The sequence below is a fragment of the Pseudorca crassidens genome, chromosome 2 (genome assembly GCF_039906515.1).
Source record: "Pseudorca crassidens isolate mPseCra1 chromosome 2, mPseCra1.hap1, whole genome shotgun sequence".
Taxonomy (NCBI): Eukaryota; Metazoa; Chordata; class Mammalia; order Artiodactyla; family Delphinidae; genus Pseudorca; species Pseudorca crassidens.
The window spans coordinates 135,147,153-135,174,083 of NC_090297.1; the positions used below are offsets into that span (position 1 = coordinate 135,147,153).

The 26,931-nt window shown below is 39.5% G+C and overlaps 1 protein-coding gene across 5 annotated transcripts in view; it reads right to left on the minus strand.

Annotated features, from left to right (window-relative positions):
• The window catches only part of ACBD6 (acyl-CoA binding domain containing 6), a 230,215-nt gene that overhangs the window by 51,569 nt on the left and 151,715 nt on the right, over positions 1-26,931 (minus strand). For 2 of the 5 annotated variants that reach the window (XM_067728809.1, XM_067728810.1), the window contains one exon: positions 7,332-8,705. The exons of the other annotated variants lie outside the window; for them this stretch is intronic. Coding sequence is in view for 1 of the 2 variants with exons in the window: in XM_067728810.1 (XP_067584911.1) it covers positions 8,679-8,705 (27 nt within the window). In the remaining variant the exon portion in view is untranslated. Of the gene's footprint in view, positions 1-7,331; positions 8,706-26,931 lie in introns of those variants that run through there. 5 annotated transcript variants of the gene reach the window in all.

The window sequence follows — 26,931 nt, forward strand, 5'->3', positions numbered from 1 at the left end:
GAATTTAAAGACACAGACTCTCAAATAAGAAAAAGTGTACCCATGTGACTCTTTACCTAAGTGATTCTTTACCACTATCTTTAAAACGGTAGGGAATCATGAAAGCTCCCCTCCCTCTGACCTGTTCCCCTGTTCTGACGCTTGCGAACTCTAAGCTATCACCCACTACTCTGAGACTGCGTTCACAAGCCGCCACTCTTCTTTATAACTTGAAGTAGAACGTTGAGGCTTCACAATCCTTACTTAAAACTTTCCCTCATCCCCCTTCATCTTTTACCTTTTATTATTTATGAATATGCTTGTGTCCTCCTGATCTTTTGAAGGTAAGAGCTATAGCATAGTTTAACTTTACAGACTCCTAGAGTTCCTTCATCCCTTCTGTCTAGCACAAAACTTGGCATAAAATAAAAGTTAAATGAGACAAAAATAAACTACTTGCAGGAAAATCAAATATAGTTACACCTCACTAATCTAGGGGCTTGGTTTTTGGCATTCTCAAGTACCTGGAATAGGGCCCACCGTACAGGGGAAAGATGCTGATAAGAATCATATTTAAAAAGTTGTGACCAGTTGGCTCCTGTATAGAAGGATGCTTCTAGCTGGGTTGACAAAGCAACGAAAGGCCAGTCTTTGTCTATGAAATATGAGATGCAACAGGAGGCAGAAGAAACACGGAAAGTGAAAAGTGAAGGAAAGCAAGGACTAGAGAGCAGAAACGGTAGGAGGGCCAGCAGAGCCTAATGGTAATTAGAAGAAAGAATGGGGGCAGCAGTAGTAGCAGCCAGCAGAAATCAGAAGCTGTGACAGAGGTGGCAAGTTGCAGACATTTTAGACCACAGAGAATAGCCAGCCATAAAGAGGGCTGGGCTGCAAGCCAACCAGTAGATTTTAGCAATCTCAAGAGGGAAAGAGAAGCTTTGGCTCTATGCTTCACCATCTATAAATACCTGTGGTACAGCCAATGATTTAAGAAGGAGGCAATGAAGTATAGAATATATTTTAGAAAAAAAAATTTACAGAAAAAGTTAAAAAATAAAAAGCAGAATGTAACTGTTCAGCTATTTGAAACCCACACTAATCTAGAATGTTTAACTTTACAAAGTGTGCTACACAGTTGAGGATTTATTAGAATAAGGAGAGAAAAAGGAACAAACATTGGCTGAATACCTATTGTGTGCTGGAAGCTTTATGAACATCATTTTTTTAAAATCCTCACAACAACCCTTAACATAAACATTATTATTCCCATTTCCAAGCTGGGTAAAATGAGGCTCAGAGAGATTTTATATATATAACTTGCCCAAGGCCCAGCATCAAAATACATGTTTTCTCAACTGTACTATGCTACTGAAAAGGAGCAAGGGGAGTCAACACAAATAAATACAATGCACAGAAGAAATGCAGTTAAAATTTTTCTTTTTGTTAAAGACAAAAGGTAGCCTAAATTACAGTCTCATATCTAGCGTGCTTGTGTAATTCTTATTAACCATAATCTCAAAACTGACATATCACATTCAGAGAGTGCATAATCTTACTCTTCAGGACCACACATTTATTTTTACTTCTCGTTGGTTGATTGCTGTACTTTTTCAAGTATGCATATTTTGAGAAGCTGTAGCTTAGTCTATATATTTTTAGGTACACGAGGGAACAGAGCCAAACTATTTTCTCTTCTGAAGGGTGTTTTGCTTACTGCATTACTGTTTCTATAATACTATACAGTTAAAGCTCAATATACTTCAGTCTGCTCGATTCTAAATCCCTCCTATGGTAAATAATCAGACGTACAGTGGAGAAATCCAAGAAGTGATTCTTTCCTTTCCTACTCATTCACTTTTCACTTTCACAATGAAAAAAGAGTTTTTTAATTGAAGTGTAGTTGATTTACAATGTTGTATTAATTTCTGCTGTACAAGAAAGTGACTCAATTATACATATATATTTTTTCTTTTTCATATTCTTTTCCATTATGGTTTATCCCAGGACATTGAATATAGTTCCCTGTGCTATACAGTAGGACCTGTTGTCCATCCATTCCATATGTAATAGTTTGCATCTACTAACCCCAAACTCCTAGTGCATCCCTCCCTCACCAACCCCTTGGCAACCATAAGTCTGTTCTCTGTGAATCTGTTTCTGCTTCATAGATAGGTTCATTTGTGTCATATTTTAGATTCCACATGTAAGTGATTTCATATGATTTGTCTTTCTTAGTTCACTTAGTATGATAATCTCTAGTTGCATCCATGTTGCTGCAAATAGCATCATTTCATTCTTTTTTATGGCTGAGTAGTATTCCATTGTATATATGTACCATATCTTCTTTATCTATTCCTCTGTTGATGGACATTTAGGTTGTTTCCATGTCTTGGCTACTATGAACAGTGCTCCTATGAACATAGAGGTGTATATGTCTTTTTGAATTAGTTTTGTCCAGATATATGCCCAGGAGTGGGATTGCTGGGTCATATGGTAATTCTATTTTAGTTTTCTGAGGAACCTCCATACTGTTTTCCACAGCGGCCGCACCAATTTACATTCCCACCAACAGCGTAGGAGAGTTCCCTTTTCTTCACACCCTCTCCAGCATTTTATTTGTAGACTTTTAAATGATGGCCATTCTGACTGGTGTCACAATGAAAATTTTCACAGTCTGCTAGGTCCACAAAATAGTTCCACATCCACAGAGGGTGCTATGAAATAGGCACTTTCCTTTTGGTATCTGGGAAATTAGTAACTTCTGCTGTTGTTACTCAAATATAAATCCTTTATCAATTCATATCTGAATGAACAGAATGGTTTCTTCACTGCTATTCTTCCCTGTTGCCTTTCTCCCTAGTAGTAGTACACCATCACTAGATTAATCATTCTAAAAAAATCCATTATGTTACTCCTTTTTTTTTTTTTTTTGCGGTACGCAGGCCTCTCACTGTTGCGGCCCCTCCCGTTGCGGAGCACAGGCCCCGGACACGCAGGCTCAGCGGCCATGGCTCACGGGCCCAGCTGCTCCGCAGTATGTGGGACCCTCCTGGACTGGGGCACGAACCCACGTCCCCTGCATCGGCAGGCGGACTCTCAACCACTGCGCCACCAGGGAAACCCTATGTTACTCTTTTTAAAAACACACACACATGCATGCACACACAGAGTAGTACAAATTCCTTAATCGAAGCATCCATGCTCTGGATCCACCTTATCCAATTATTCTTCATGAAAAACACATATCTAGATTGAGCTGTTTCTGCTACCTAACCCTATTCCCACCTCAGTGGCCATCAAATAGCACCTAGCTTTTACAGTTCATGATAGGCCACAATTCCCTCTTGAAGATGTCTCTGACTACTGTGGTTCATACTAATTTCTCCATTTTCTTCCCCATTACCTCTTCCAAAGTACTTTCAGAATATCTCATACTACGGCACCTGATTACATTCTGGCTCCTAATTGTTCTTTTTATTTAATGAGTTTCTTATTGTCCCACTTTTTAAAAAATGCCACTGACTTATTATAGAAAGGGTCCAGTCGTTCAGCAGAATGTCCCATAGTCCAGATTTGCCAGTTTACTTTCTTTTGATGTCATTACATCATTATCACATGTATTTAATAGGTTTTATTAAATTTGGGTTCAACTTTTTTTGGTAAGAATACTTCAAAAATAGTGCTCTGTGCTTCCTATTGAGACACGGCCTTGAAGAGCACATGGTATTTGAAAGGGTGAGGATGTATGTATGTGTGAGAGGATAAGGGTGAACATTACCGGCAAAGGAAAAACATGTGCAAAGGCACAGATGGAAGTAGGTAAGAATGTGATGTATTCAAGGGAGGAAACGATCTACACTGGCTGGAGTAGGTTTTCCGTACTGTTCATGGCACTGGATGCACAGGTTTCGTCCTATCCAGCCCTGCCGAACCAGGATTTCTAGAGCTAGAGGCTCAGATATCTTTATATTTACAGATTTCCTAAGGAAATTCAGACGCTTTGCCAGGCCTGAAACCCTCTGGTCTGGGGAACAGCATACATATAAGTAGTCTGCTCTTGGTATGTCAAGCTCATTCCTGTTTCAGGGATTTGGGGCATGACTTACAGTACCTTCTCTCCATTGAAGTCTCTGTTTAACTATTACTTCCTCAGTAGAGTCTCACTTGATCACTCTGTTCAAAGTAACCAACCTACTTCACTTATTTCTTAGTGCTTATCTGATAGCGTCTTATTTATTGTTTTTGGTATGTTGCCCTCACTAGAGCGTATGCTCCCAAAGAGTGTGGACCTTGTCTGTCTTGTTCATGGTGGTAATTCCAATGCTGTTTTTTTTTTAGTTTTATAAATTTATTTATTTTATTCATTTATTTTTGGCTGCATTGGGTCTTCGTTGCTGTGCATGGGCCTTCTGTAGTTGCGGTGAGCGGGGGCTACTCCTTGTTGAGGTGCGTGGGCTTCTCATTGCGATGGCCTCTCCCGTTGCGGAGCATGGGCTCTAGACATGTGGGCTTCAGTAGTTGTGGCACGCAGGCTCAGTAGTTGTGGTGCACGGGCTGAGCTGCTCTGCGGCATGCGGGATCCTCCCGGACCAGGGCTCGAACCCGTGTCCCCTGCATTGGCAGGCGGATTCTTAACCACTGCGCCACCAGGGAAGCCCAGTTCCAATGCTTAAGAAGAGTCCTGGGTATAAAAGGTGTGTGCTATATACGCAGGACGAATGGATAAAATTGGCAAATTTAGGAAATTCTTTTTGGAACACTCCTACGTAATGTAGATAGAAAGCCATAAAATTATCCTTTAAGCCTGTTTTCACTAAGATTGGGGTTGTAAGTACCTTCTTTGAGAATTCCTCTTTGTATTTTGGATATTTTGCTTTATGATAGCTCATTTCACCTTACTGTTTAAAAGGAAAAATTGAGATAGCATTTCATAGAAGGTAACAGCAACCCTGAACATCTATCTAATCAGTTCAATAATAATTTCCAAATGTACTTAATGGACTATTAAATCAGTAATTAGAAATTAAATTTTGCTAGGCTGCAAAAGATGTCAAAATTATGTATGCTCAGACTATGATATTTTAAAATTAAAATTTTATTTAATTAGCATTCCTCAGAGAAAGATATTTTAAAATTAAAATTTTATTTAATTAGTGTTCCCATAATCTATATTAAAATTTACTTCTACCCTGATGACTTATAAAAATATAGGCAGGGCAGTATAAATACACAGAAAGAGCTCATGGTGGTTAACAAAATTCACTGATATAGAATTGTTAGCAACAACCAAAAAAAAAGCCCACAGAAAAAATGATTTAGGGTTTGAGGAGTAGGGAAAAAATATGAATAAACTTTTATATAAGCTGTTTTGTGGGGTGTTTGGAAGCATTGCTTCCTTTCACCCACACTTTTGTGAGCTAAAGTTAATGGATTTCTATTGCACTCCTGTTGTCACTATTGCCTAATGCTTTCCTATGGATGAAGCAGACACCTGGTTATTTAAGAAGGAGGATAAATGGGCCAAGGCAGCTTTCCCTATCCCCAATTCACCAGGGAGCGTTTGAGAATTCCACCTGACATGAGGACAGCACTGTGCTCTTAAACAATCTGCAGTTTGATCCGATTGTTCCCCAGTGGGGGAGGTAGGCCACAGCTCACTCAAGAGTCATTGATTGGATTAACAGCCTAATTCCCAACAGATGAATAGAATACTGATGTCTTGTCAGCCCAGATCACAAAAGGAAAACACAATCTGCTTCTACAGCTCAGAGATTTAACCCTCTATTTCCCCTGAAGCTACAATTTCAGTTTTTCATACTGTAATTTCTTCAGGACTATTTGCCGATAAATATAATCAAATGGTGGCTTTTTATCACCATCCACACACTTTCATCCTCTTTTAGAATAATTTTTTAAATCTTTAAAAACATGGGAAGATTTTTACTTCAGTTTTTACTGTCCACATTAGTCCTGCTGCCTAAATTCTTTCCTGGGTATCCAAAAGAAATATTACATAGGCTGTTTTCTCGGGACCCAATAAAAAAGGACACAGCCTATGGGAAGAGAGGTAGCAAAATCCACATATTCAAAGATAAAACTATTCTGAGCTGTTTTTCTGGCATAAGTGACTGATTTTATTAAGGGGAATGAATGATTGTATTAAGAGTCTCAATAAATGTTCGCTTTAGTTTATTCCCCTACTCTACCCTCTACCTCCCAACTGTAATTTAATAACTTTTGTGTATGGCTGTAAAACTAAGAGTCAAATAAAAAGGTATTACTTCTGGTATTGATTTAAAAATAAGAACAAAAGACTTCAAGTCATCTATGAATTAGAATTCTATAATAAACATATACATGCCTTGTATGAGTAGCAAAACAGACAAAGATGCAGTATTGTGGGCAACTTTAATGATAGTTCATTTTGTATACCTTTCTGCCTATAGCCTGCCAATATAGCAAGAAAGACTGATTTTAGTCAGTTGTGAGTAAGAACAATGATGGTAGTAGCAAATCTGTTTACTGCACTAAGCAATTTATGTGTTCTCTTATGTAATCCACGCAACAACCTCATAAAGTAGGTATTAAGTTATCTCATTTCACAAATGAAGAAACTGAAGCTTAGGTAGGTTAAGTAACTTTGTCTGAGGTCACAGGATTTATAAGGTGCAGAGCCAGAACTTAAGTCTCTGGCTTCAGAGCTTATGCTCTTAAACACTACTGGGATTTTACGGGTTTCTCTGTATATCTTCATATTTATATGGAGATTTTTCAGTATCTGAGATTTTAAAATAAAGATTCAGCCTTCTCTTAGAATCTGTTATTCTTTTGGAAAAACATCTCTGTGTGTACAAATGTTCTCTCTTGGCTTCTCTTTTTCTTTAGGACATTTTAAATGAATTTCAGGATAGCCCCCTAAAGTTAGCCACATCAAAACCAGAAAACTTTTTTGCCTATGGCTTTGGAGTCATATTCAACCTATCCCTTTTCTTTACCTCTTATACTGTCCTTCATCAAGTGAAGTTGATTGAATTCTCCTTCTGTACTGTATCTGATTCTTTCTTTCTCTACAGTAATGGACCTTAACCAGGTCCTAACCTTCTAATCCACTAATTCCTACAAGAGCCTCCCTAATAATTTATCTGGTCTCCTATCCCTTTTGCAAGCACTGTCCTAAGCATGCCATTCTTCTACCTGAAACTTTGAAGCATATTCTAATTGTCTTCAAGTCAGATAAGAATTTCTAACTAAGGATTTCCCTAGCTTTTAATAGAATTTGGCATATTTTTATGGTTTTAAAAATTAACATTGTACATATAGGAAGTTTAGATCAGTTCAAATATGAGAACATATTATACAAAATAGATTGTTTATATTATTCGGTATTATACTATTACATTACAATCTGATTCTTTATGGTAATATATGCTTCCATAATACCTATTATTGAAAAATAACAGTTACAGGAAAGAGAATTCATTTTTTGGAAAGACCAAGGAAAAAGCTCAACTAACACCAATTAAAATGCATTCACAAAATACGTAGAGCGTAAAAGATCTTTATGCTACTCCCACAGATCTTATTTATGTATCTATGTATGTACTTAATTCGGACATGTTTTCTTTCTAAAACAAGTAGTTAGAAGATACAAATATCATGAACACATTCTAAATCAAGACAGGCCCTATTAGAGGTTCCTTAGAAGGCGGAAGACCTTCAGGAGGATGATTCCCAAAGAATTCCTTTCCTAGCTATTGGAAAGAAGGTGCAATAGAGTGCATGAAGAGGCAGAAATGCTTCCTTGCATGTTAAAGACAGAAGCACTTCCATGGTGGCTAGAGACGTGATGCTCCAATGCCACAAAGGATAGTTCATAGCTATTTTTTTTTTAATGAAGGATTTTTGTTCTTTCATACTGTGTGGACTCAAATTCGAAGGAAATTTTGATAGTCCTCAATAACATAAATTGGAAAGGCAGAAATCTTTGTTCTGGATGCCCTGGTCAGGCATAAAGTTAGCTGACAATGCTGGAAACCGTGGTAGGCATGTCCACTAATCAATCTTTAAAATATAATACCCTGAAAGGTCTATTGTTTTTTAATAATACCAAGAGGTTTTCACATCCTACAGTCTACAACTTTAGATTCCTATCATGTAATACAAAAACAGCATTTTAGCAGATATTCTAAAATAAGTCATATTAACTTTAGTTATTCTCTCAAACAGTAATGTTAATATCAAACAGAAACCAAAAACCAAAACCAACCAAAAAACAAATGAATAAAAAAACCCCAAACAATTTCAGTAACAAGGAAAATCAAATCAATGGTGTATCCTTTGTGGTAACAGAGATAGACTTGTCTGATTGTGGAAACCAGGTTAAAGACAAGGGCTTGGACAACTGTGCCCTGAAACAAGCAGACTGCAGGTTTTATAAATACATACAGAAATAATTAAAATATAAGGGGTTTAGAGGGATTAATCTCCTTTAAATAATCTCTGCCACAAAGCCTGTAAAGACACTGCTGGCACCAGGCCCATGTGAGACCAGCTGTCGGATATCAGAGCAGGAGAGAGATTAACTGCTCCCACTTCTGCACTGACCTCCTCTGTGCAGTCTTCTCTGGACTCCATCTTCAGTACTCACTGCACCACAGGGAAAGGTCAGCAGAATATACCTGCTACCATGTGGATCATTATCATTTGACTTGATTACCTATCCTTAGCTGAGGACAAAAACCAAAACAAAAAAGAAGGTTGGTGCTGGAAGGGAATCACAAAATGTAGGCTCAGGACTCTAGGGAAATGCAGGAGGGCTCCGGAAAAGTGCTGATTACCTGATTCCATTCATTTAACCCATGGAAATTTCAGTCACCTTTAATTATTTTCAAACTGAGTTTTAAGTAATGCAGATAGTACCCTTACTCCCAAAGCAACTGATAACTCTTTAAAACAGTAGCATTTGGCGGCTTCCCTGGTGCGCAGTGGTTGAGAGTCCACCTGCCGATGCAGGGGACCCGGGTTCGTACCCTGGTCCGGGAGGATCCCGCATGTCCGCGGAGCGGCTGGGCCTGTGAGCCATGGCCGCTGGGGCTGTGCGTCCCGAGCCTGTGCTCCGCAACGAGAGAGGCCACATCAGTGAGAGGACTGCGTACCGGAAAAACAAAAACAGTAGCATTTGTTTTGCTTCAAAGCTAGCCACAAATTCAACAAACATATATATATATATTTTTGCGGTACGCGGGCCTCTCACTGCTGTGGCCTCTCCCGTTGCAGAGCACAGGCTCCGGACGCACAGCCCCAGCGGCCATGGCTCACAGGCCCAGCCGCTCGGCGGACATGCGGGATCCTCCCGGACCGGGGCACGAACCCGGGTCCCCTGCATCGGCAGGTGGACTCTCAACCACTGCGCCACCAGGGAAGCCCCAACAAATATTTTTAAAAGGTGACAGTGCAATGAATAAAACAAATCAGATAGATTTTGGGGGGCCTCCTCTATATTACATGGTATTTCCATAACTTTAAAAGGAAACCATTAAAAAATAATAAACAATAGCTTCGCAGATTACATGAATCAATGTTATGTATAAGTCTTTTTAAAAATACAGTTATAAAATAAGATATAAATATTTTATGAAAAAAGATTTGTTTGAACGGAATTTACTTGGACAGATAGAAGAAAATAAAAGTGTGAAACAGAAGAACATTACGAATCACTATAAAGCATTTAGACACTGTAAGAACAGATATACATGTACGGATTAGCATACGTATTCTTCCACCAGAAGAAAATGAGACTGAGTGCTGCACTACCTTCTTTAAAAGGGTCTATCTAAGGTTCCTAAGTTTCTTTCTTTCCAGTTTTGCCTCTATGATTTTCAGACACCAACAAATCTCTCTGCTATTATAATTTCTTCTCGTCAAAAGGTGATTATTTTTGGTCTCCTATTTACTTCACAGGTACATTTTAAGGACAAATGAATAAATAGTATCTAACTCTCTAGACTCTTGAGTAAAAGTAGGCTATTAGATCAATTCTAAGTATTTCAGAGGAAATACTGCTGATATAGCTAGAGTGAAATATTCTGGATAACACAATTACCATTATTTCTTACACAAAAATCAAGTTTCAAAGAATCAGAATATCAAATGTAGTTTACTTTTTTAAAAACTAATAAGAAGGTGCTTTGAGTTTTTACATAGTTAAAGGGCAGAAGTTCTCATTAAAAAGAAAAATTTAAATATCAGGATACCATAAACAACAGCTTCATTCTACTATTAGGTAATGGATCATAGAAAACTTATGTTCAGTTTCTATTTTTTTCAGTAACATAGAGCTCCCATACTTTTCTCTCCTGCACTGTCTCTAAAACGAAAGCTCCATTGTCTTTATGTTTTCCTTCCCTTTGGAATGGGTTTTAAAGACTGCCAAAGAGAAAGCCAAATGTCAAATACACGCCTCTCCACTCAAGACTTTATTGATGCCCATCAACACATTTTTCACACATCAGAGTGCTCTCAGATGTTAATGACTTTCAGGCTAAGTGATTTGATTCAAATTTTGAACCACTGATCCAGAGGTGAGTATCCTTTCAGATCCCCTAGGCCAGTGGTTCTCCAAGTGTGGGCCTCAGAGGAGCAGTATCAGTTCCACCTGGAAACTTGTGAAAAATGCAAATTAGGCTCCACCCCAGACCTATGGAACCAGAAACTCTGGGGGTTGGGCCCAGAAACTTGTTTTAACAAGCCCTGATGATTCTTATACTAGTCAACATTGGAGGACCACTGCCCTATGCTAGTATATTCTCTGTAAATGAGCACCATCTTTTGGACAAATAGAAGTAAATATCAACAGCAGTGAACAAACTGAATGTAACAAAAAGTTCACTAAATTACTTAAACAATTTATCTTTTCCTTAATTTTTAAATTTAAACATACTTGGCAGGATTTCTTTTCATCTTCCAGGGAAAGGCTGCCCATCAGAAAGACCATTATAGTCTGGTGCACTGTTTTTATAGTTCTATAACATAAACTGACATTTATTGGAGCTTCACATAAGATTTTTCCATCAACGGATGTGTTGGAAGAGCAATAACCAAGTATGCTGTGTTGGGCAAATACCTACACATCAGGATACTTTTCAAAGCCATCAGGCAAAGGGGGTCAGTTGAATTTTTTTTACTGCACAGGCTAATGCTTTAAAAGTGTCTTGATGGAATCAAGGAAATTGGATTGTCCCCCCATTTGCTGGGCTAAAACAAGCCTTTTTTACTTATCCCATTAGAGGAACACAAGAGAAACCTTTTAAATGTCACTAAAAATTTCCCTGCATGGCAGAACCCAGTCAAAAGGGTTTTAATTTTCTCTGAGAATTCTTAAGTAATGCAGTATGTCAAGGTTTAATAAATTGTAGGTGGGGATAGTTTTTGTTACAGGCAACAGGCATCTTTATTTTTTTTAAACAGGTGCTTAGACATCTCTCTATTGAGAGAGGTTAGGGCACTCAAACAAACAGTAGAGAGCTCAACTTCAGTCCAAATAACAAAAAAAATGAACCATGATGGAATCTGTAAAATATCTGAAACAAATTTTTAGGACACTTATAAAAAAGAAAATATTTTAAAATGTATTGAAAGTGATGGTTAATCTTTTTATATGTGATAGTTTCGTATTGAGCTTCCTGAAAAATTTCTTGACAAATTTGGCCTTGAACAAAAGCCCAAGGAGAGCACAGAGATTAGGCATTCAACCTTCTCTCAAAAGAAGGAGGTACTGCAGAGCAAAGACTGTGTATTCCCAACCTGTAATGGGGTAAAACCCCACATTATACAACTTTCAAAATACTGCAGAAACATCAATTAATAAAAACAAGTTGATCTATGTTATATGGATTGCACACATCTATAGAAATATATATATGAAATATACGAATATCTACCGTCTATGATCATATATTTATTTTGGTATATTTGTTGAATGGATATAACCGTTAAACATTATGGGATTTTTGTTGTTGTTGTTGATTCTTTCCCTCTTCAATAAAATATTAAAAGTACTCCCAACCATAATATAGAGGGAATGCCAGAATGGAGGACTTAAAAAAAAAGGGGTGGGGGGCTATCTATAAATAAGGGTGGTTCCTTTCTGAATCATCACTTTAATAGAAATATTTTTAACCATGCTCAAATGAGTATCATACACCTTACTCTGTCCCCCAGCTCCCCACATAAAGAAGAAAAAGAGGAGAAACCATGCCAAAGAGAAAATATATCTATTATTTTGAAATAAAATTATTAATAATTAAATTATATCAACTATTCCTCTATTATTATTACCTGCTTTTAAAAAATACTTTTAGCTCACATCAGGATCAGATGGTATGGGGTTCAAAAACAAAATAGTTCTACAGGGGAATCCCGCATGCTTTACTAACCGCTCGTGTTTTGAGTCTACCCTATGACCACAGCTATTTCAGAGGGAGGCTTAGCGAAGTACCTACCAGCTGACAAAAGAAGGATGTGAAGCAGGTGGGGAAAAAGAAAGATTACCCTTTTGTCATGTCCAATCAGCCATCCCTACAGTTCTGATAAATATGCTTTATTAATTAAAATTTGTACTTAAAAGCTAGTATCCTCTTTAATGGAAACTTCAGCTTTATTAAGTTCTTAACAACTTAATGCATTTCATTATTATTTATTCTATCCTGGATATATAGGGAGAGACAGTTTTCTTTTTTTTTTTAGCTGTTAGCAATAACTCAGAAGCTCTGGATGAAATTCTAAAGTTGTTAGGCCTTGAGAGTTGAGTCACTGAATGTCTCCCAAGTCTGTCAACTTTTGTAAAAGAACCATCAATTAGAAGAGAAACTAACAAGCAACCAAAGGGAAAAGAAGCTGAAAATGGCAGTAAGGGAGTATATTATGAAATTCTATAACGAATATTTAATCATTAAAAAACCCTGTCACTGACTTAACTTTACTGTTGCTTTCATAGGAGGACCTTTGCTAATCCCCAATCCTTACATTCATGTGAACAGAAAAGCTGAGAAAATTCAGTGTCCTTTTTGCTGGAATGCAGGAATTCTTATTCTGGATTCTTAGATTCCTAGGACATCCATGGAAGGGCTTCAGCAAGTATATGAACGTATTAAAACTGTTTGCGAAAATTCTACATCCATATCCTTTCTCTTTGGTGTTCATAGCTCTCCTTATATTCTTCCTAAAAAGGTTAAAGACCACTATTGTAGGGTAGAAGTATAGATTAAAAAGACTGGCCATGAATTGGTAATTGCTGAAACTGGATGATGAGTACACAGAAGTTTGGTGGTATATTATTCTCCCTAAGTTTGCACATGGTTGGAGTTTTTGTAATTAAAAGATTATTTTTTAAAACACTTCTGTGAAAGGAATTCATTGTATACAAGCCAATTCTTGATAAAAGGCTGTGGTAAATCTAAGCAAATTGCTAATGTAAGTGATAATTCTGTCTTTCCTTACATCATAAGGTAAGTCAAATGAAGGTAAGGGATTTGGAGTTTTATAAAACATAAGTGTGGAAATGGCAAAACTTTCAATGATGCAAGTTACCTTACTTTTGAAATCATTATTCTATTTCACAAAATGTCAAAATTTGACACAAAATCACGAAAAAAGAGAGAAAAGGTAATTGGTAAAGCAAAGACTGCAAAGACAAAGGAGGTGGTGGTTTGGTGCTTGAAGGGGAGGGGGAAAACTGAAAGGAATAAAGTGGTGGGTTTAATCAAATCACTTTTAAAAGCTGCAGCCTCTCAGAGTTAACCTTGCCAATCAGAGTAAGCAGAAGCAGAAGCATGTTTGTGCACATTAAACTTTGCCTGTGTCCTTGAACCTATGGTGCACTTCCTCCTCTCAAGCAGCCTGGGAAGGCTTCATAATGCTCACCCTTAGAGAGAACCTTGAATTCCATTAGAAAGCTCCACAGGAAGGAGAAACCCTCAAGTGGCAGCTTGAACCACATAGACAGCTCATACCCTTTACTGATATTAGAAGTGAGCTCATGGGATTAAGTCTGCAAGTCCTGGAAAATTAAAAAGTATGAACACACTGACAAATGCCATTATACAAACAAGATATCTTTAAGTCTTCTTTCCTTTTTTTTTTTTTTTTTTTAACAGAAATGGCAAATATTTCCAATGATAACATAAAAACTGGTTACTAAGTCTACAATGAAACTCTATAACTGGTCTGGCTACAATCTAACTAATATTATAATGGTATTTACATCTGTATCATGCTTTGCTATAAAATCATTCACCCATTTGATGGCCTAGTACATTTTACACACAAACTATACTTTTGAATAAAAGGAAGTATGAAGGTAGATAGCTTGTCTTTCATATCACATCTATTAAGTTACTATAGTTCTGCTTTGTTCAGTACTATGAGAAAGTATTTTATACAATGTACAGTTTTAGTACTGCATGTAGGCCAACTCAGACTCAAGGTGTAGGAGTTTCTAATAGCTAGAACTTTCTAAAATGGAACAGGCTTTTACTTTGTGAAGTAAACAGAAATGCGCAAACCGAGGCTAGCTGGCTTAACCACCTTTCGAAACTTTAGCAGAGAGAATTCCTGCATTAGGCTGGAAGTTGAACCAGATGGTCTTTAAATTCCCTTCTACCTTTAAGATTTTACAATTATGCTTTATTCAAGGTCACACAATTAGTAGCAGAATAGAAACTGGAATCTAGGTAACCTGACTCCAAACCTAGTCTTTCTAAACATAAGGTTATAGACCCCTTATATGTCCTCAGGCAGTAAACAGAAGAGTGAGGTTATTAATTGGGTCAGGGAAGCAATAGTGGGGTGATGGGAACTGGAGAGCTCAAGGGCTGTCAACAGAGGGCAGTAGCTACTCAGCTCTACCTGATTGTTGTCCTATGGGAATTTGTGGAGGATTACCATATTTTCAGATTTTTCAAGAGAATCCTAATATCTGTATTTTATGTGAAATCAACTGACAGTTAATTATAAATAAACTGTGTTGTAACACTATAGGTGCTAAACAAAAATAAATCTTTGGGCTGTATATGACCCATGCCCGTTTGTGACCATGAGACTGTCCTAAAACATTCCATTTCCAAACTACTGATTATTTGAACTGTTTCTCTAGATTCTTCAAATTTATCAACACCCTTTATGAAATATAAAAGTCTAAGTTTTATATTAACTATAGTCGGCTACATATGTAATAGTATTTTGCTCTGGTTTTTATAGATATTCGTTACTACAGTGGTGGTGTTATGTTGGCTTTTCGAAGAAACACTACGTTGCAGTCTCATTGTTCACCTACTGTCCACAATAACTGCCACATTTTCTACAGATAATATTTGTGCATAATCGATCTCTATACCTGTGCATATGAATTAGTCCATAAATATTCTATAGCACTTATTTTACAGAAGGATCACCTTTTCTTTAAAGAGTCACTTTTTTTCCCTGAATTCTTATTCCCATCTTTCAGGCATTATTAACCACTCTCGGAGTGTATCAGTTTGATCATCAAAATGGCAAGCTCACCAGTTCCAGACCTTATTCTGTTGACTCATTTGGGAGCATTTTGTTACTTTGTGTAACTCCCTCACCTTTAATTCATCCTTATAATGTGACATTTAGAAGAATATTTTAGTCTCAGCAACACTGAGCACAGGGAGGTATATTTTATAGAGGCAGGGACAAGATGGCAGAGTGGCAGAGTAGAAGGACATGAGCTCACCTCTTGCAAAAACACCAAAATCACAGTGCTGAAAAACCACTGACAAAAACAAAATGCTGGAACCTACCAAAAAAGATACCCTATTATCCAAAGAAGAAGCCACAACGAGACAGTAAGAGGGACACAATCACAATAAAATCAAATCCCATACCCACTGGGTGGGTGACCCACAAACTAGAAAATAACTATACCACAGAAGTTCTCCCACAGGAGTGAAAGTTCTGAGTCCACGTCAGGCTCCTCAGCCTGGGGGTCTGGCAATGGGATGAGGAGCCCCCACAGAATTTGGCTTTGAAGGTCAGTGGGGTTTGATCGCAGGAATTACACAGGACTGGGGGAAACAGAAATTCCACTCTTGGAGAGTGCATACAATGTTTTGTGTGCACCAGGAACCAGGGAAAAAAGCAGCAGCCTCGTAAGAGCCTGGGCCAGACTTAACTGCTGGTATTGGAGGGTCTCCTGTGGAGGCGGAGGATGGCTGTGGCTCACTGTGGGGACAAAGACATTGGCGGCAATAGTTCTGGGACTACTCATTGGTATGAGCCCTCCTGGGGGCCACCAATTTCTCACCAAGACCTGGCCCCACCCAGCAGCCTGTAGGCTCCAGTGCTGGGTTGCCTCAGGCCAAACAACAGGGCGGGAACACAGCCCCACCCATCAGCAGACAGGCTACTTAAAGTCTTCCTGAGTGAGTACACAGTTGCCCTCTAAACACACCCCCTGACACAGCCCTGCCCACCAGAGGGACAAGACCCATTCCCTCCTACCAGGAGGCCTGCACAAGTCTCTCAGACAGCCTCATCCACCAGGGGGCAGACAGCAGAAGCAAGAAGAACAACAACCCTGCAACCTGCAGAACAAAAACTGCAATCACAGAAAGTTAGACAAAATGAGACAGAAGAGGAGTATGTCCCAGATGAAGGAACAAGATAAACCCCCAGAAGAACAACTAAGTGAAGTGGAGATAGGCAGTCTACCCCAAAAGAATTCAGAGGAATGGTAATAAAGATGATCCAAGATCCTGGAAAAAGAATGGAGGCACAGATCGATAAGATACAAGAAATGTTTAACAAAAACCTAGAAGAACTAAAGAACATACAGAGATGAACAATACAATAACTGAAATGAAAAACACACTAGAAGGAATCAATAGCAGAATAAGTGAGGCAGAAGAATGGATAAGTGAGCTGGAAGACAGAATGGTGGAAATCACTGCCATGTAACAGAATAAAGGAAAAAGAATGAAAAGAAATGAGGACTGTCCCAAAGACCTCTGGGACAACATTAAACGCAACAACATTCACATTATAGGGGTCCCAGAAGGAGGGGAGAGAGAGAGAGAGAGAGAGAGAGAGAGAGAGAACCTGAGAAAATATTTGAAAAGATAATAGCTAAAAACTTCCCTAACATGGGGAAGGAAACAGTCACCCAAGTCCAGGAAGCGACAAACCCAAGGAGGAACACCCTGAGACACATAGTAAGCAAACTGACAAAAATTAAAGGCAAAAAATATTAAAAGCAACAAAAGAAACAAATAACATACAAGGAAACGTCCACAAGGTTATCAGCTGATTTCTCAGCAGAAACTCTGCAGGCCAGATATGTTTAAACTCTGCAGGCCAGATATGTTTAAAGTGATGAAGGGACTTCCCTGGTGGTACAGTGGTAAAGAATCCACCTTCCAATGCAGAGGACACGGGTTTGATCCCTGGGAGGAACTAAGATCCCACACGCCATGGGGCAACTAATCCTGCAGGCCACAACTGCTGAGCTGAGGCACCTCAACTAGAGAGCCCACATGCCACAAACTACAGAGCCCACACACTCTGGAGCCTGTGCACCACAACTAGAGAAAAGCCCATGCATCACAACAAAGAGCCTTCGCACTGAAATGAAAGATCCCGCATGCCACAACTAAGACCCGATGCAGCCATAATAAATATTAAAAAAAAATAAAGCAATGAAAGGGAAGAACCTACAACCAAGAATACTCTACCAGCAAGGCTCTCATTTAGATTTGATGGAGAAATCAAAAGCTTTACAGACGAACAAAAGCTAAGAGAATTTAAAAAAACCAGGCCAGCTCTGCAACAAATGCTGAAGAAATTTCTCTGGGTGAAAAAGAAAAGGCCACAACTAGAAACAAGAAAATTACAAATGGGAAAGTTCATCAGTAAAGGCAAACATATAGTGAAGGTAGGAAATCATCCACACACAAATATGAAATCAAAAACAGCAATTATATGGGGGCTTCCCTGGTGGCGCAGTGGTTGAGAATCCACCTGCCGATGCAGGGGATGCGGGTTCGTGCCCCGGTCCGGGAAGATCCCACATGCCGCGGAGCGGCTGGGCCTGTGAGCCATGGCCGCTGAGCCTGCGCGTCCGGAGTCTGTGCTCCGCAATGGGAGAGGCCACAACAGTGAGAGGCCCGCATACCGCAAGAAAAAAAAAACAATTATAAGGAGAGAGTACAGGGCTTCCCTGGTGGTGCAGTGGTTGAGAGTCTGCCTGCCGATGTAGGGGACACGGGTTCATGCCCCGGTCTGGGAAGATCCCACATGCCGCGGAGCGGGCTCGCTGAGCCTGTGCGTCTGGAGCCTGTGCTCTGCAATGGGAGAGGCCACAACAGTGAGAGGCCCACGTACCGCAAAAAAAAAAAAAAAAAAAAGAGTACAAATGCAGGATACTGGAAATGCATTTGAAATTACAATACCAGCAACTTAAAACAATCTTGTTTATATATAGACCGCTATATCAAAACCTCATGGTAGGGACTCCCCCAGTGGTCCAGTGGTGAAGAGTCCACCTTCCAATGCAGGAGACGTGGGTTCGATCCCTGGTTGGGGAGCTAGGATCCCACATGCCATGGGGCAACTAAGCCTGCACACCACAACTACTGAGCTCATGCGCTTCAACAAGAGAGCCCGTGAGCTGCAAACTACAGAGCCCACGTGCTTTGGAGCCCACGTGTCACAACTACAGAGCCCATGCGCCCTGGAGCCCACACGCCACAACTAGAGAGAGAAAACCCACACACCACAACTAGAGAGAAGCCCGTGTGCCGCAACGAAGACCCAACGCAGCCAAAAAAAAAAAAAAAAAAAACCACAAAGGAAATACTAAAAAAAATAAGATTAAAAAAAAAGCCCTCAAGGTAACTGCAAACCGAAAGTCTACCATAGAGTCATACACAAGAAAGAAAAAGGAGTCCAAACACAACGCTTAAGTTAGTCATCAAATCACAAGAGAACAAATGAGGAAGGTAAGAAAAAAGACTTACAAAAACAAATCCAAAACAATTAACAAAATGTAAGTAAGAACATACATATTGATAATTACCTTAAACGTAAATAGATTAAATGTTCCAACCAAAAGACAAAGACTGGCTGAATGAATACAAAAACAAGACCCGTATATATGCTGTCTACAAGAGACCCACTTCAGATCTAGGGACACATACAAACTGAAAGTGAGGGGATGGAAAAATATATTCCATGCAAATGGAAATAAAAGGAAAGCTGCAGTAACAATACTTATATCAGACAAAATAGACTTTAAAGACTGTTAGACAAAGAACAGTACAAAATGATCAAGGGATCAAGACAAGAAGATATAACAAGTGTAAATATATAAGCACCCAACAAAGAAGCACCTCAGTATATAAGGCAAATACTAACAGCCATAAAAGGAGAAATCGACAGTAACACAATAATACTGGGGGACTTGAACACCCCACCTTCATCAATGGACAGATCATCCAGACAGAAAATAAGGAAATAGAGGCCTTAAGTGACACATTAGACCAGATGTACTTAATTGACATTTATAGAGCATTCTATCCTAAAGCAGAATACATCTTCTTCTCAAGTGCACATGAAACATTCTCCAGGATTGATCACATATTGGACCACAAAGTGAGCCTCGGTAAATTTAAGAAAATTGAAATAATATCAAGCAGCTTTTCCGACCACTGTGCTATGAGATTAGAAACCAGCTACAAGAAAAAAAAACTAAAGAACACAAACCCATGGAGGCTAAACAATATGCTACTAAACAACCAATGGATAACTCAAGAATTCAAAGAGGAAATAAAAAAATATCTAGAGACAAATGAAAACAAAAGCATGATGATCCAAAACCTGTGAGATGCAGCAAAAGCAGTTCTAAGAGGGAAGTTTATAGCAATACAATCTTACCTCAGGAAATATTGGGTTGGCCAAAAAGTACTTTCGATTTTAAAGTAAAAAAGACACATTTTTCATTTTCACTGAGAACTTTATTGAACAACATAGTCACCCTCTTGTTCCACTCCCTTCTGCCATTTTTCAGGCAACTTCATAATTCCATCTTCCCAAAACTTTTTATCTTTTTGAGCAAAGAACTGTTCCAGGTGCTTTTTACAGTCTTCCAGGGAATTGAAATTTTTTCCATTAAGAGAATTTTGTAAAGACCTAAATAAATGGGAATCTGAAGGTGCAGTGTCTGGTGAATACAGCAGATGAATCAGAACTTCCCACCCAAGCTGTAACAGATTTGCCTTGTCGTCAAAGAAGCATGCGGTCTTGCGTTATCCTGACGGAAGATTATGCATTTTGTAGAAGTTGACTAATTCTGGTTGCTTTTTGTTGAGTTCTGCTTTCAGTTGGTCTAATTGGGAGCAGTACTTGTTGGAATTAATTGTTTGGGTTTTCCAGAAGGAGCTCATGATAGAGAACTCCCTTCCAATCCCACCATATTCACAATATCACCTTCTTTGGATGAAGACTGGCCTTTGGTGTGGTTGGTGGTGGTTCATTTAGCTTGCCCCACGACCTCTCCACGATCTCTTCCATTCCTCATTATTATACAGTACCCACTTTTCATCACCCATCACAATGTGTTTTAAAAATGGAACATTTTCATTACGTTTAAGTAGAGAGTTGCATGAGGTAATATGCTAAGAAGGTTTTATTCGTTTAACTTATACGTGGAACCCAAACATCAAAGCAATAAACATAACCAAGCTGGCGCAAATGATTTTCAGTGCTTGATTTGGATATTTTGAGTATATTGGCTATCTCCTGTGTGGTATAACGTTGATTGTTCTCAATTAATGTCTCGATTTGCTCACTATCAACTTCTACTGGTCTACCCGACCATGGAGCATCGTCCAGCGAGAAATCTGTAGCGTGAAACTTCACAAACCACTTTTGACATGTTCAATCAGTCACAGCACCTTCTCCATACACTGTACAAATCTTTTTTTGCATTTTGGTTGCATTTTTACCTTTCTTGAAATAGTAAAGCATAATATGCTGAAAATGTTGTTTTCTTCCATCTTCAATTAAAATGGCTACACAAAAATTCACCAATTTTGATGCCTTTCTTTAAATGCTCGCCAATATGACAGCTGTCACATACAGTCTAATAAAACTGTTTCGAATGATGTTAAAGACAACTAAGTCTTTAATGTTAATGACGTTAATGTCTTAATGATGTTAAGACAACTAACTACAGCCATCTTACGGGAAAAAAACAAACCAACCTTTTGGCCAACCCAATAAGAAAAATCTCAAACAACCTAACCTTACACCTAATGCAACAAAGGATCATAAAAGACTACTACAAGCAACTGTATGCCAATAAAATGGACAACCTGGAAGAAATTGACAAATTCTTAGAAAGGTACAATCTCCCAACACTGAACCAGGAGGAAATAGAAAATATGAACAGACCAATCACAAGTACTGAAATTAAAACTGTGATTTAAAAACTCCCAACAGGGCTTCCCTGGTGGCGCAGTGGTTCAGAGTCCGCCTGCCGATGCAGGGGACATGGGTTCGTGCCCCGGTCTGGGAGGATCCCATATGCCGTGGAGTGGCTGGGCCCGTGAGCTGTGGCCGCTGAGCCTGCACGTCCGGAGCCTGTGCTCCGCAAAGGGAGAGGCCACAACAGTGAGAGGCCTGCGTACTGGAAAAAAATAAAAAATAAAAATAATAAAATAAAAAAATAAAAACTCCCAACAAACCAAAGTCCAGGACCAGATGGCTTCACAGATGAACTCTATCAAACACTTAGAGAAGAGTTAACACCTACCCTTCTGAAATATTTCAAAAATTGCAGAAGAACGAACACTCCCAAACTCATTCATTGAGGCCACCATGACCCTGATACCAAAACCAGACAAAAATACCACAAAAAAAGAAAACTACAGGCCAGTATCACTGATGAATATAGATGCAAAAATCCTCAACAAAATACTAGCAAACCAAAGCCAACAATACATTAAAAGGATCATACACCATGATCAAGTGGGATTTATCCCAGGGATGCGAGGCTTTTTCAATATCCGCAAATCAGTCAGTGTGATACACCACATCAACAAATTGAAGAATAAAAACCACATGATCATCTCAACAGATGCAGAAAAAGCATTTGACAAAATTCTATGATAAAAACTTCAGAAAGTGTGCACACAGGGAACATACCTCAACATAATAAAGGCCATATATGATGAACCTATAGCTAACATCATACTCAGAGGTGAAAAGCTGAAAGCATTTACTCTAAGATAAGGAACAAGACAAGGATGTCCACTCTTGCCATTTTTTACTCAGCATTGTTTTGGAAGTCCTAGCCATGGCAATCAGAAAAGAAAAAGTAATAAAAGGAATTCAAATTGTAAAAGGAGTAAGGCTGTCACTGTTTGCAGATGACATGATACTTTACATAGAAAATCCTAAAGACAAAACTAGAAAACTACTAGAGCTCATCAATGAATTTGGTAAAGTTGCAGGATAAAAAAATTACTACACAGAAATCTGCTGCATTTCTATACACTAACAGATGAAAGATCAGAAAGAGAAATAAAGAAAAATCTCATTTACCATCGCATCAAAAAGAATAAAATACCTAGGAAAAAACCTACCTAAGGAGGCAAAAGAGCTGTACACTGAAAACTATAAGACACTGATGAAAGAAATCGAAGATGACACAAACAGATGGGAAGATATACCATGAACTTGGATTGGAAGAATCAATATTTTCAAAATGACTATATGACCTAAGGGAATCTACAGATTCAATGCAATCCCTATCAAATGACCAATGGTATTATTCGTAGAACTAGAACAAAAAATTTTACAATTTGTATGGAGACACAAAAGACCCTGAATAGCCAAAGCAATATTGAAAAAGAAAAATGGAGCTGGAGGAAGCAGGCTCCCTAACCTCAGACTATATTACAAAGCTACAGTAATCAAGACAGTATGGTAGTGGCACAAAAACAGAAATATAGATAAATGCAACAGGATAGACATCCCAGAAATAAACCCACGCACCAATGGTCAATCTATGACAAAGGAGGCAAGAGTATACAATGGACAAAAGGAGGCAAGAATATACAATGGAGAAAAGACAATCTCTTCAACAAATGGTGCTGGGTAAACTGGAGAGCTACATGGAAAAGAATGAAATTACAACATTCTATAACACCATACACAAAAATAAACTCAAAATGGATTAAAGAACTAAATGTAAGACCTGATACTATAAAACTCTAAGAGGAAAATATAGGCAGAACACTTTTTTTTTTATGGTACGCGGGCCTCTCCCGTTGCGGAGCACAGGCTCTGGACGTGCAGGCTCAGCGGCCATGGCTCACGGGCCTAGCCACTCCGCGGCATGTGGATCTTCCCAGACCGGGGCATGAACCCGTGTCCCCTGCATCAGCAGGCGGACTCTCAACCACTGCACCACCAGGGAAGCCCGGCAGAACACTCTATGACATAAATTGCATCAATATCTTTTTTGATCCATCCCCTAGAGTACCAGAAATAAAAATAAACAAATGGGACCTAATTAAAATCCAAAGCTTTTGCACAGCAAAAGAAACCATAAACAAAACGAAAAGACAATCCAAAAACTGGGAGGAAATATTTGCAAATGATGCAATTGACAAGGGGTTAATCTCCAAAATACACAAACAGCTCATGCAGCTCAATATCAAAAAAAAACAAACAACCCAATCCAAAAATGGGTGAAGACCTAAATAGACATTTTCCCAAAGAAGACATGCAGATGGCCAACAGGCACATGAAAAGATGCTCAATATCACTATTAGAGAAATGCAAGTCAAAACTACAATGAGGAATCACCTCACACCAGTCAGAATGGCCATCATCAAAAAGTCTACAAACAATAAATGCTGGAGAGGGTGTGGAGAAAAGGGAACCCTCCTACTACACTGTTGGTGGGACTGTAAACTGGTACAACCACGATGGAGAACAGTGTGCACGTTCCTTAAAAAACTAAGAGCTCTACCATATGATCCAGCAATCCGAGCCCTGGGCATAAATCTGGAGAAAACCATGATTTGAAAAGATACATGCACCACAATGTTTACAGCACCATTTACAATAGCCAAGATATAGAAGCAACCTAAATGTTCACTGACAGATGAAAGAAGAAAGACGATGTGGTACACATATACAATGGAATATTACCCAGCCATTGAAAAGAATGAAATAATGCCAGTTGCAGCAACAGGGATGGACCTGGAGATTATCATACTAAGTGAAGTAAGACAGAGAAAGATAGGAGGAGCTTCTAGATGGCAGAAGAGTAAGACGTGGAGATCACCTTCCTCCCCACAAATACATGAGAAATACATCTACATGTGGAACAAGTCCTACAGAACACCTACTGAATGCTGGCTGAAGAGCTCAGACATCCCAAAAGGCAAGAAACTCCCCACGTACCTGGGTAGGGCAAAAGAAAAAAGAAAAAACAGAGACAAAAGAATAGGGACGGGACCTGAACCACTAAGAGGGAGCTGTGAAGGAGGAAAAGTTTCTACACACTAGGAAGCCCCTTCGGGGCGGACACTGAGGGGGTCAGAAGCTTTGGAGCCATGGAGGAGAGTGCAGCAACAGGGGTGCAGAGGGCAAAGCAGAGATTCCTGCACGGAGGATTGGGGCCAACCAGCACTCACCAGCCCGAGAGGCTTCTCTGCTCACCCACCAGGGTGGATGGGCGCAGGGAGCTGAGGCTCTGGCTTCAGAGGTCAAACCTCAGGAAGAGGACTGGGGTTGGTTGTGTGAACACAGTCTGAAGGGGGCTGGTGCACCACAGCTAGCAGGGAGCGTGTCCAGGAAAAGGTCTGGAGCTGCCGAAGACACAAGAGATTTTTTCTTGCCTCTTTGTTTTGCGGGGTGTGAGGAGAGGGAATTAAGAGTGCCACCTAAACGAGCTCCAGAGATGGGCACGAGCCACAGCTATCAGCGCGGACCCCAGAGACGGGCATGAGACGCTAAGGCTGCTCCTGCAGCCACCAAGAAGGCTGTGTGCGAGCACAGGTCACTATCCACACCTCCCCTCCCGGGAGCCTGTGCAGCCTGCCACTGCCAGGGTCCTGTGATCCAGGGACAACTTCCCCAGGAGAACACATGCTGTGCCTCAGGCTGGTGCAACATCACACTGGCCTCTGCCACAGCAGGCACACCCCACATTCCGTACCCCTCCTTCCCCGGCCTGAGTGAGCCAGAGCCCCCTAACCAGCTGCTACTTTAACCCCCTCCTCTCTGGGCAAAGAACAGATGCCAGAGGGCGACCTACACGCAGAGGTGGGGCCAAATCCAAAGCTGAACCCCAGGAGCTGTGCGAACAAAGAAGAGAAAGGGAAATCTCTCCAAGCAACCCCAGGAGCAGCGGATTAAATCTCCACAATCAACCTGATGTACCCTGCATCTGTGGAATACCTGAATAGACAACGAATCATCCCAAATTGAGGAGGTGGACTTTGGGAGCAATGATATATATATATATTTTTTCCTTCTTCTCTTTTTGTGAGGGTGTATGTGTATGCTTCAGTGTGTTATTTTGTCTGTATAGCTTTGCTTTTGCCATTTGTCCTAGGGTTCTATCTGTCCGTTTGTTTGTTTTTTATAGTATAGTTTTTAGCGCTTGTTATGATCAGTGGATTTGTCTTTTGGTTTGGTTGCTCTCTTCTTTCTTTCTTATTTTTATTACTTTCTAAGTTTTTTATTTTTAATAATTACTTTTTATTTTAATAACTTTATTTTTTTAATTTATTTTCTCTTTTTTTCTCCTTTTTATTCTGAGCCGTGTGGATGACAGGGGTCTTCATGCTCTGGCCAGGCGTCAGACCTGTGCCTCTGAGGTGGGAGAGCTGAGTTCAGGACACTGGTCCACCAGAGACCTCCCAGTTCCACATAATATCAAACAGTGAAAATCTCCTGGAGATCTCCATTTAAACGCCAAGACCCAGATGCACTCAATGACCAGCAAGCTACAGTGCTGGACACCCTATGCCAAATATCTAGGAAGACAGGAACATAACCCCAAACATTAGCAGAGAGGCTGCCTAAAATCATAGTAAGGTCACAGACACCCCAAAACACACCACAGAACTTGGTCCTGCCCACCAGAAAGACAAGATCCAGCCTCATCCACCAGAACACAGGCACTAGTCCCCTCCACCAGGAAACCTACACAAGCCACTGAACCAACCTTACCCACTGGGGGCAGACACCAAAAACAACGGGAACTACGAACCTCCAACCAGTGAAAAGGAGACCCGAAACAGAGTGAGTTAAGCAAAATGAGAAGACAGAGAAATAAACAGCACATGTAGGAGCAAGGTAAAAACCTACCAGACCAAACAAATGAAGAGGAAATAGGCAGTCTACCTAAAAAAGAATTCAGAGTAATGATAGTAAAGATGATCCAAAATCTTGGAAACAGAATGGAGAAAAGACAAGAAATGTTTAACAAGGATATAGAACTAAAGAGCAAACAAACAATGATGAACAACACAATAAATGAAATTAAAAATTCTCTAGAAGGAATCAATAGCAGAAGAATGGATAAGTGACTTGGAAGGTAAAACAGTGGAAATAAATACTGCAGAGCAGAATTAAGAAAAAAGAATGAAAAGAAATGAGGACAGTCACAGGGACCTCTGGGACAACATTAAACACACCAACGTTCGAATTATAGGGGTCCCAGAAGAGGAAGAGAAAAACAGAGGGACTGAGAAAATATCTGAAGAGATTAGAGTTGAAAACTTCCCTAATATGGGAAAGGAAATAATCAAGTCCAGGAAGAGCAGAGAGTCCCATACAGGATAAATCCAAGGAGAAACACGCCAAGACACATATTAATCAAACTATCAAAAATTAAATACAAAGAAAAAATAT